Source organism: Eschrichtius robustus, chromosome 17, assembly GCF_028021215.1.
Source record: "Eschrichtius robustus isolate mEscRob2 chromosome 17, mEscRob2.pri, whole genome shotgun sequence".
Classification (NCBI taxonomy): Eukaryota; Metazoa; Chordata; class Mammalia; order Artiodactyla; family Eschrichtiidae; genus Eschrichtius; species Eschrichtius robustus.
In genome coordinates, this window is record NC_090840.1 from 58613952 (window position 1) to 58626307 (window position 12356).

The following is a 12356-nucleotide window of genomic DNA, read 5'->3' on the forward strand; positions in this document are numbered from 1 at the left end:
AACTGCACTTACAAGCTACAGCAAAATGGTAAAACTCTAATTCTCAAGGAAAGAAGGAGTTAATCAGAATCAACTGAAGATGATCTTTCAACTTGTAGGATCAGGGCTTTCCCAGCGCCCCAGCCTTTCCCCATTTCACATGCTACCTTCATCTGAATCCCAGGAAGTGGAAGCAGACAGGAGTGTAACGTTAGAAAAGCCATTCAGATACTTCTGATGCTCCTGAGAGCTACAGCTAAGGCGGCATTATGCACTGGTGGATATCAGACCTGCGTGAAAAAGAAACTTAAAAGAACTTTTTAAAGCAGTATTTTGATAGAAGCACGTGTCTATCATTCTATATCACATATTTTTTCTTTAAATCAAAAGAAAAAGGTTTCTCTGAAGAACATTTTAATCGTAAAATAGTGTTTGAAGTTCGACAGTATAGATTCTTTCATTTAAAGTACCAAACACTTCTCTCTGTTTGAAATGTACCTGCTTGTCTTAAAGTTTTGGGTAAGACTTCTAGAAATGTAGAATGTAATTTAGGTTCTGTTTTTTTTTTTTTTTTTTTTTTTTTTTATTTATTTATTTATTTTTGGCTGTGTTGGGTCTTTGCTGCTGCACGCGGGCTTTCTCCAGCTGCGGCGAGCAGGGGCCACTCTTCATTGCGGCGCGCCAGCCTCTCACTGCGGTGGCCTCTCCTGCTGCGGAGCACAGGCCCCAGGCGCGCGGGCTTCAGTAGTTGTGGCACGTGGGCTCAGCAGCTGTGGCTCGCGGGCTCCAGAGCGCAGGCTCAGCAGCCGTGGCGCACTGGCCTAGTTGCTCCGTGGCACGTGACATCTTCCCGGAGCAGGGCTCGAACCCGCGTCCCCTGCATTGGCAGGGGGACTCCCAACCACTGCGCCACCAGGGAAGCCCCTAGGTTCTGTTTTAAAATTATTAAGATGTAAATGTACAGACTATGTTTGATATACTACTACATATTTATAAAGAATTGTAGTTGGTACAAAATATGTCACAGGAAAAGAGGAACAAACCAAGGTTTAGGCATCAGGAGAGGTAATACCTACGTATTGCTGATTGTCTACATGGCCCTGGGCAAGTTCATTTACTTCTCTATCTCATTTCCTCATCCGTTAAAATTACAGTAAGCTTCCCAACTTGTCTTACAAGAGTGTTTTTGTGGATAATTTGAAGTGTTTGCAAAATACCTTTGAAGCAGTAACTTTGTAAGTGCTGATTATATTAACCTTTTTGCTGTAAATAGAAGAAATACTTTTGATTATATTTATTTTATAAATAGGTATAATTTCCGACTGCCATCTGTGTACATTTAAGCGTGTAACTCTAATCAGTTCATGTATTTTTGTTGACTTTTGGCATATTATAAAGTTACGTGGTCTGTGAGCTGCAAAGAAACTAATAAAGACAGGTATTTCTTAGTGTTGGTAATAATCTAACTGTCCTTCTGCTGCAGCTGAAAGATACCATGTTCCTGGAACCGGTCAGAGCTACACATTAGCAGCTGATGTTGGGATACTGAATAGGAACATCAAAATACTTGGTGAGGATTATCCAGGTTGGCTGAAGGAATCTTTTGGTGCACGCATCCTAGTCAGCTCATTCACTGAAAACACGGTGACATTTAAAGGTTAGTACAAATCCAGTTTATTTTTCTAAATGAAATATAGCAGGGTCTCTTCTGTGTTTAGTTCTTAAATAATCCTCACTCCTTTACAGGATCATCTGTATTAAAAAACAAAATCCAACTGAGGAAATTTTAAAGATCTTACTGGCTTTATTCAAGGATTCATGAATCAGGCAGCATCCAATCTAGCTGATACAAAGGAGCGTCAAAGAGCTGTGCAAAATAAAAGACTTTTATAGGCAAAAGGGAGCAGGAACAAGGTAGTTTTACTAGGCAAAAAAGAGGATTGGTTATTGCAAGGTTACTTTCCCTGTAGGGGGCAGAGGTTTATCAAGCAGGTTACCTAACCAATGCTGATCAGGCAGTTCGTGATGGACTGGTTTAAGGTTCCATTTCAGGAGAACTGAAACTGTAATTAAGTCTGTTTGATGATGGAGGACTTAGCAAAAGTGACTCCATTTTGGGCCTGATGTCTTGTTTTTAACACGTTGAAAAATAAAGGCTTGAGAGGGATTATGCAGTCAGGTGCCACCCTCCAGAACCAAATTCCTAACATTATTCTACTAATTTTATCTTTTTTTTTTTTTTTTTTTTTTTTCTGAGCAAGGATACTGTAATATATGGAGACTTGCTTTTTTTTTTTTTTTCCCCCACACACTAATTTTATCTTTATAGACAAAATAATTATCAAATTAACAATGACCTTAGGTAACAGCTAGCCCAACCTTGCCCTCAAACAGAAATTGTTTCATAACAAGCACACTGATCTGTTATTTTTGTTTGAAGGAAAATTTCAAATATATTTCAAAGATAGAGAAATGTATAATATAATGCTTATCATCACCGATTACCACAAGTATCAGCTTTGGCCAGTCTTGTTTGATCTATGAGCTCACCCATTTTCTTCAAGCCCACGGATTATTTTGAAGCAGCAAGCATATATTTTTTAAGATATAACTGACATATAACATTGTGTAAGTTTAAGGTCTACAATGTGTTGATTTGATACACTTATATATTACAATATGATTACCACAGTAGCATTAGCTAACATCTCTATCATGTCATATAGTTATTATTTTTTTGTGTGTGTGTGGTGAAAACAATTAAGAGCTAGTCTCTTAGCAACTTTGAAGTTTATAATATGGTGTTTTTACTGTATCCCTAAGCTGTACATTATATCTCCAAGACTATTTATCTACTAGTTACAAGTTTATACCCTTAAACAGCTCCCTATTTCTCCCACCCCACAGGTCCTGGTAACCATCTTTCTACTCTCTATTTTTATGAGTTCAGCTTTTTTAGATTCCACATATAAATGAGATCATACAGCATTTATCTTTCTATCTCTGACTTATCTCACTTAGCATAATTCCTTCAAAGTCCATCCATGTTGTCCCAAATGACAGGATTTCCTTCTTTCTCACTCCTGGCTGAATGATATGATATATGTATACACACAGTGGAATGTTTTAGATAGATAGATAGATAGATAGATAGATAGATAGATAGATAGATAGGGAGGTATCTCACATCTTTATCCATTCACCCATTAATAGACATTTAGGTTGTTTCTATATCTTGGCTGTTATGAATGAAGCAACCATGTATTACTTCATCTAGAAATATTTCAGTGTGTAAATCTAAAAGACTTCTTTAAAACCATCTCTAAAGATCAGATTTTAAAATGTTAGTAATTATTTCTAAACATCAAATGATTGTTCAGAATCCTCCAGTTCATTCCTTCTTTCCCTTCCTTCCTCCCTCCTTCCCTCTTCCCCTTTCCCCTCCCCCTCCTCTTTCCTTCTTTCTTTTCTTTCCTTCCTTTCTTTCTTTCCTTCTTTCTCTTTCACTGTCTTTGTTCAAATTGGGGTCTAAATAAGATCCATGTTGCAATTGGTTATGAATCTTAAATCTCTAATTCATTTCTCTTTCCTTGCAATTTATTTATAAAAGAAGTTAGGTCATCTGTCCTATAGTGTTTCTAATAGTCTGAATTTAGTGATGCATCCCTAGAATTTAACTAGTCCCTGCCTCCCTTGTATTTTCTATGCATAGGTAGAAAATTTAGAACTAGCAAATTGACCAGACCGGGACTCAATTTTTAGGCACTAATTCCTCATAGTTGGTTGTTATTTTTCCATAAATAGGCACATAATGTACGATTGTTTTTCCTTTTGTGATGTTAGCAGTTATTAATTATCATTGCCTGGATCTGTTGAATCACTGAGGTTTAAAATGGTGATATTTTAATTTTACTATTTCCTCCTCATTTATAATCTCAAATATTTCTCTAAAGAGAGGCTTCCCCAGACCACTGACTACCCTGAAGGATAGTTTAGATAGAAAAAATGTTTGATTCTTTCCTCTTATTAACTAGTTTTCAAAACAATGAGTTGGTTGCCAAGCATCCTCCAAAGATAACAAGGAGTTTTTGTTTTGTTTTGTTATTAGTATCATTATTAGTTCCATGGATTTAAACATATTTGATATGTTCTAATCCATTGTGAACATTAACCTTATTGATACTGAAAATGCCCTCTCGTTGACCTTCAGAACCTTTTCATGTTGGTGCCTAAGTCCTCCTCCTTATGACTGTTTTTTTTTTTTATTACAAATTTATTTATTTATTTATTTATTTATTTATTATTTATTTATTTATTTTTGGCCACGTTGGGTCTTTGTTGCTGTGCGCGGGCTTTCTCTAGTTGTGGCGAGTGGCGCTACTCTTCGTTGCAGTGCGCGGGCTTCTCATTGTGGTGGCTTCTCTTGTGGAGCACGGGCTCTAGGCACATGGGCTTCAGTAGTTGCGGTGCGTGGGCTCAGTAGTTGTGGCACAGGGGCTTAGTTGCTCTGTGGCATGTGGGATCTTCCCAGACCAGGGATTGAACCCATGTCCCCTGCACTGGCAGGTGGATTCTTAACCACTGTGCCACCAGGGAAGTCCCTGACTGTTTTTGGGTTTTTTTTTAGCTTCTTCACTTTCTGATATGACAAGCACATGTTGTAATTTTTTTTTTCTTGCTGAGACTGGGAGTAAGTTCTTCCTCCAAGTAACCCTGGTTCTTTTTATTGGAAGCTGGTGTTTCAATCTCACAATCTGGGTATAAGGAGTAATCCTCTATTCTTGACTTGAACTGTTTCATCAGGAGCTCACTTGGTTACAATACTGCCTATTCCATTTTGCAACAGCTCTCATTTTAGAAAATCTTTATATTGAGGAAGCAGCTATCCCACTATAACTTCTACCTATTGGTCGTAATCTGCCAACAGAAGCTTAACTGATGAGGAGAATAGTAATGATGATCGTAAAGTAATACAAGATTCCAGACGCTGTGCTAAGCATTTAACACATATTATGTCATTCAGTCCTCATAGTATTATGGCATAAATATTGTCCTCTTTTTAAAGATAAAGAATTAGATGATTAGAGGGGTGAAATTACTCTGATCTTGGATACTAATCCATGTTGTTTCACTTAAAGTCCCATGATGGACCCTATTCACATGTCAACCTTTCCTTGCTCCAATAAATTATTTTGTGATGTAATTAAAGAAAATGCATCTATGGCTTTTGTAGGCCCGGGGTCTGTAGTAATCATTTATTCTCTGTATCTATCTTATTAATCTTATGTTCTCCACCATACATCTAATCGCTGGCTCATGGATTTCCAGTCAGGCTTTTCCCTTCTAGTATAAAATAACTCTTCTCCAATGTATTTTATTAGATATCAGTTTTTGAAACAAGGAATACCCTCTACTGTATTTTTACCAGCGATGAATCTCCGTGCCTCAGTTTCCTTGTATAGAAGACAGGAATAATAAAAGTTCCTAAGTCACAGATGTTGTGTGAGAATTAAAGCACACATTGCCTGCTAAGCACTTAGTACAGAGCTCGGCACAGAGTCATGGCTCGTGGATTGTTACTGCTGCTCTTAATAATCTATGAAATTGCCTTTTGTCACTTCAGTGGCACTTATGACAAACTTGGTCAGCAGATACTTGGCAATGCATATCCTGGAAAAAATTATGTAAAGATAATGTCCTTAACAGTTCTTTAGAGCATCAAAATTGAAATGTCAGGTAAATTATAACTTGTGCCTCATGCCATGCATTCTCAACAGGGACTGTATCGCTACCAACAGGTGAAAATTGACTCTTGGGGGAAAAAAAAAACGTAACCAGTTTGTGGTCCTCCAAAGGGCCACCATACCTTGACAAATATGTAGTATATCTGTGGTATTAAAATGTCATGGAGAGGGAACGCTATTCAGAAAGAGAAATGTCTAAAAAGGTTCTTGTGAGGGGCAGTAAAAAAACAAATTCAGAAACATTGCCTTATTTGGATTAAAAGGGCAAAGAAAAATGAATACAATTTTCATGAAAAAGTTGAAAACAAATTTGTAATTTGGAAAATTACAAAAACTTCAGTAGTTTTTCAAAATTTTTATTCAGCTTCAAGGAAAAAAAATGTGTAACTCTTTTCCCCACTAGGAAGTGCAAGAATAAGTAATGTGGAATTTTATCACAGCGGTCAAGAGGGCTTCAGGGATAGCACGGATCCAAGATATGCTGTAACATTTCTTAACCTGGGACAGGTTTGTACTTTATTTTTAATTTTTGCATATACCCAAAATTAAGTATTTTGATTTTGATTTGATTTTCATTTAACTTTACTAAATACCCATATCTTAGAATTGCTAAGACTATAATCTAATGTAATAAAACTTTCTTAGATGTATTTCCCATTAACGTTTTTAGACTTACAACGGTATTTGATTCCAACCATTTTATGCGTTATTTAAGGTCAGTAAAAAAAAAAAAAAAAAAACAGAAAATGGAACACAAAAGGTGAAAGAATTGAAGATCTATAATAGTATTTCACATCTCTACTTTATTTTACAATGACCAAAAATATTTCCAAACAGTTATTATTAAACAAAGTGAGTGTTGCTTAAATTTCTCAAATGAAAAGCATGTCTGTATATCCGTGCCTCTGTCAAAAGTGGGAAAATAAATATGCTTAGAGGGCTGCTGATTTAAGAAAAAATGAGAAAGAGCATATTTCTTATATAGAATTTGAAAAAGAATAGATACATGTATAACTGAATCACTTTGCTGTACACCTGAAACTAACACAACATTGTTAATCAACTATGCTCCAATATAAAATAAAAATTTGAAAAGTAAATAAAATAAAATAAAATAAATATATATTATGGAGGGGAGATAAATTGGGAGTCTGGGATTAATATATACACACTACTATACATAAAATAACGAGGACCTACTGTATAGCACAGGGAACTGTACTCAGTATTCTTGTAATAACCTATAATGGAAAAGAATCTGGAAAAGAATAGATACATATGTATAACTGAATCACTTTGCATGCACTTGAAACTGACACAACGTGGTAAATCAACTATATGTTAATAAAGATAAATAAATAAATAAATAAAAATTTTAAATCATGTAGGTTTGGAATTGAAACCCCTAAACTACTTATTGACTGTTTCCTACAGACATTTGAATTGTAACCCCTGCCTTGAGTATCGACTTCCGTGGGCAAAAAAAAATCCCTGCTCGTCATATAATAAACTGTTCTGAAAAATAATTTTTAGTTCCTTAGCATTTTATAGGTAATGATAGAAATATAAATACATAGAAAAACACTTGAGAATTTTTAATTCACATTTAAAATAAGTATTTCTTTTTTGCTTCTTTTAATCATAAACCGAAGATATATGGAAATTTCCCAGGATTAAAAGGTCTGCTGGGAAGTCATCTCCTTTCATGGAATGTAAATTGAGTATTTTGTTTATCAAGATTTGTTTTCTGAAAATCACCTGCTTCAAATTTTTTTCTTTAAATGTCCTTTAACTTTGTTTTTAAAATGTTCACTGAATCCTGATGTTTTATAGATTCAAGAACGTGGCTCATCTTATATTCAAGGCTGTGCTTTTCACAGTGGCTTTTCCCCCGCAGTTGGTGTATTTGGGACAGATGGACTGGACATAGATGATAACGTGATTCACCTTACAGTGGGGGAAGGTAATATGATAATATTTCGGTCCAATAACACGTCTTCTGAGACAGCCTTGTCTGCAAACTCTAGAGCCAGGGTGTCCAATTAATCTTTCTTCAAGAATGGAAATAAAGGGTCTATGTTTGTGCTAACATGGTAATTACTAAACTGCATGTGGCCATTGAACACTTGAAATGTGGCTAATGTGACTGAGAAACTGGATTTTTAGTTTTAATGGTACTTAATGATATTACTTTACATTTAAGTAGTCACATGTGGCTATGGCTATCATATTGGACAGTACAGCTCTAGAAGAATTATTTACCAGACCATGATCTTATGTGAGTTATTTAATCACCAATAGTTTAAATTACTGACTTTTAACATACTTCTCACATATAAAACAAAAAGATTATTCACAAATAAAGATAATTTTTTAAAAAAATATATTTGATTTGATTTAGGGGGTTGTCCTTTCTTGAATATCAGTCTAAAGCATAATACAAATTCATTTAAGGTGTATAAAATTTGTGTGTATACTTGTTAAAATCTGAGGCGGAGCCTGTGAACCCACATATTTAACAAAAGATTTTAATTCAGGTAGTCTATTAAAGAGGTAGAGTATCAAAGAGTTCAGAGGGTTCACTCTAAAATCAAAAGGGTTCGTTTGTCAGGTTCAAACGAGAAAACTAATTTCATGGAAGAAGTGAAAGACATTCCCTATAGTACTCATTTGGGGGAATTTTCTTTTTTTCCAGGCATGAGAATATGGGGGGATGCCAACAGAGTCCGAGGAAACTTGGTTACACTTTCAGTTTGGCCAGGAACCTATCAGAACAGAAAAGACTTGAGCTCAACTCTCTGGCATGCAGCAATTGAGGTAGTGTGAACAAATTTAAAATTATAAGTAGACAAAATTATAATTTGTAATTCCCTTATTGAAGATTATAATTTCTGTAGAATTTGTAAATCTCAAAATGTCATTGAAAATGATTTCTTCCTTGGATTAAGATTGTGGATAAAGTGAGCTGATTAAAGGAGTGAATGAACTTTCTTTAAAGACGTTGTGAGCTCCAGTAGCCACTGGATTTTTCTCTGTGGTGACGTCCATTGGTTTAAATAGTTCTCTTATTTACTTGCTTCTCCAACATTAATTATTGCTTTCAAGTTCCATTAAAGGGTCTCTCTGCTTCTAATTGACTGAATGCCTTACACATTTTACTATTTAACTCTGAATTTAAATGCAAAATTATAATGATAGACTATAAAATCTCTAAAATCCATTTCTCATCTAAAATTCTTATGATTCTATATGCAAGGTTATTTACTCTTATCGGATATTACTAATTGGGCCCTTCTTGTTTCCCGTGAAGTTTCTTCAATTACTATAGGTATTTATTTAGATGTAGAGTGAGATTGTAAGCAAGAAAATAGAAAGTACAGAGAGGATTTAGAGGAAAGATAGCTTCCTCTTGTTTTTATCTTACTTACTTATACCCTAGGAAAGGGAATTTAAAAAGCTCTCTTTGAAAGATAGGGTAAGGATTGAATTTTGTTTTTGTACAACTATTAATAATCACCTTAAAGCAACATCTGAAAGCCTGGAACTTAGTATACATTTATAAGGTAATAATGTTCTCTTTTTGTCTATTTATAGATGTTAGAATGTAATCAGATGTCAATTCCAAATCTTTAAGTTATCTATATCTTTTGAAAGGCATTTTTTTTAGTTTTATGAATTCCATTTGACTCTATTTTTATCATAATCTTTAAAAATAAGGCTGTTTAACATGCTTTAAATAAGTGAGATTTGGACTGTTCTGCTGATTCTATGTAGGCAAGCACTAAACCTTCTGTGCTCCATACTTTTCATTTTCTACCACTCTGATTTGGCTCATAAAATAAATTTGTTTAGTAATTACCTACTTGTTCTAACCCAGTTTTTTATTGTAGCAGATTTTCTTTAATGAATGCCTCTACTGAATTTTATGGTCCACTGTAATTGCCTTAGTTGTCTTTTTCTTAATAAATCAAATTGGTAATAGAATATAACCAAAAAAGAGTGATAAAATTTTTGTAGCCTTGTTATAATACTGGAATTTTGTCTATGGCTTGTTAATATTCAACCACGTCCAGTGGATTTTGTGACTGAAATGAAAAGTAATCTCTTTAATGTACTTTTATAATGAAGTCTAAAATGTAGTATCTAGTGGTAGGTTTACACCAAGAACCTAAGGTAATTTCAGTACTTCATTTGTATTATAAATTTGAATGGGGTGAATGTGAATTAAATTTTTACTCCTGGAAGTATCATCATAATTAGTTTTCCAGTGTATGTTGCATACCTGCTCTCATTGCATAATTGTGTAAGAGCCTGACCCAAAACATTTTCTTTATCATTATACTAGATAAATAGAGGGACGAATACAGTCTTACAAAATAACGTAGTGGCTGGATTTGGAAGGGCAGGATATCGCATCAATGGTGAACCTTGCTCAAGTAAGTCTTTGGCATAGAGTCACTAAAATTAGGAAATAACTTGTCCAAATTTGTTCGAAATAAATAATTATTGTTTGTGAGTTGAAAAGTAATATTGCTTCTTCCTGGGCACTGAAAGAACTCAACAAACTAAATTATTTCCATATAATATTGGGTTTAAAGAAAAAATTAAAACCAATTTTCTTCTCATCCTTCACCCCTATCACCCTTCTCCGGCAGCCCCAGGATGCCATGCTCTTTCCTGGCCCTAGGACACTGCAGCCCCAGGTCCTCTCCTGAGACCCCGTCCCCATCCTCAGCCTCCTGAGACCGGGCCTTGCTGCTCCCCAGGCCTCCCCTTCACAGTCACTGCCTCAGGGAGGTCCCTGAGCCCCAGGCTGAGGGAGGTGACCAGCCCTGTCCTTGTGATACCCTCATGTCCTTCTGTCCAATCCCATGCCATTAGCTGTGCCTGCCACAGCGTGTTTGCATTCCTGATCCCACTGGACATGAGCTCTTCCTTGACAAGGGTATCTTTATTCTATCCCTGTGACTGTAGAGGAGATGAGAAGGAAAGAGAAAATCAGAGGGATAACCAGGGAGACAGAGTGAGCCAGAGAGTGTAAGGGAGAAAAAGAGGGGGTAAAGTAGAGAATGGTGGACAGTTGGGTCTGATGGACTCGGGAAGACACAATAAGAGTGAAAGAGAGTAATCCAGGCAAGAAGCAGTGGGATGAAAATAAACAAAAGGGATCAGCAGAGAGATGGGGGAGGACAGAATAGGATAAGGTGTGTTGACTAATAGTATCAAGGGGATAAAAGAAGGATAGATCCTTTAAAAATAGGCTTTAAAGATAACTATTTTCCATGTTTATGATCCAAAAACTCTTTAACAACAGCTTCAGTGCTTGATTTGATGGTACCGAACAGTGATTATCTTATCCCACCACCACTTTCCCAAAAGCAACTTGTAAGCATAGAGATACATGCCTATAGGGATATGTCACTATTTCATGCTTCCGCTTTAAAGGAATACATGCTCACTATTCATATGTTAAAGCCTGCAAGCATGAAAAAAATCAAAGGACATGAACAGAGGGTTCTCAGATACATTTCTATCAGATTAGTAAAAATCAAGAATTAACTGAACAACTGCTCTCCTGGCAAGGCTGTAGGGAAATAGTAACATTTACACTTTGCTGGTTGAAGGACAAAATGATATAACCCCTACAAAGGGGAATCTGGCAATAGCTACCAAAATTATAGAGGTATTTACCTTTGATTCAGCACTTCTACTTCCTGTAATCTAACAGTTGCCTCTACAGCAGTTAGAAAAAGAGTTGTGAACAAGGTTATTCATCACAGCGTTGCCTGTACTGGCAGAAAATGGAAAGCTACCTTGTGTCCAGTTACGGTGGGCTAGTTATATAAAGCCAAACACTGGAACACTGGACCCCTCTAAAAAAAGAAGGAAAAAAGATGCATACTGTGTATTAATGTGGAAAAATCACCAGGACATTCTAAAATGATAGTGGAGGTTACTTAGAAAGGGAACAAAAGAATATGTATGGTATATGCATTTACATAAAGAAACACTGAAAGTGTAAAAGCAAAAAGTCATTGAAGGTGAGTAGGAACAGGGTGACTGGTCACTTATTACTGTATAACTTTCTATAAACTCTTGACTTTTAAACCAGATAAATTAATTATTGAATCAAAAAAGTAAAAGAATGCTAGACCTCCTGGCTTTACCTCTTGGGAAACTTAGCTAAAGGAAATGGAATTTTCTCTGAAAAATGTATAGCCCTTCTACAGTTGATTTTTTTAATCTCTGTAGGTATTTTTGAAATTCTTTGAATAAGCACTTTTTTCTGTAAATTCAAAAATTATTGGACTTTAGCTAATTTTATTCTTGTGCAAAGTACATTTTGAAGGAATAAAACGACTTCGCCACAGATACAACTGATTCCCTGATGTATGTTCTTTTTAAATATTTTAGTTCCCAACAGCTTAAAGTAGCTTTTCTTTGACTTAAAATTTTAAAATATGTAATTTCTCTACAACTTCTTTGAAGTATTGTTGTGTTTTTTAATCAAAATATGGCCTGTGAATGTGACTATTTACTAATATGTATAATTCCATGTAATACATTTTTCACTGAATATATTGATCTTCCTAAATAATCGGGAGTGTTTATAAGGAGCAACTGAAATATGAG

The 12356-nt window shown here is 35.4% G+C and overlaps 1 protein-coding gene across 1 annotated transcript in view; it reads left to right on the plus strand.

Annotated features, from left to right (window-relative positions):
- The window catches only part of PKHD1L1 (PKHD1 like 1), a 154049-nt gene that overhangs the window by 116604 nt on the left and 25089 nt on the right, over positions 1–12356 (plus strand). The window contains exons 59-63 of the mRNA XM_068525490.1: positions 1463–1636; positions 6127–6230; positions 7557–7686; positions 8419–8540; positions 10069–10159. Coding sequence (XP_068381591.1) covers positions 1463–1636; positions 6127–6230; positions 7557–7686; positions 8419–8540; positions 10069–10159 — 621 coding nt within the window. The remainder of the gene's footprint in view (positions 1–1462; positions 1637–6126; positions 6231–7556; positions 7687–8418; positions 8541–10068; positions 10160–12356) is intronic.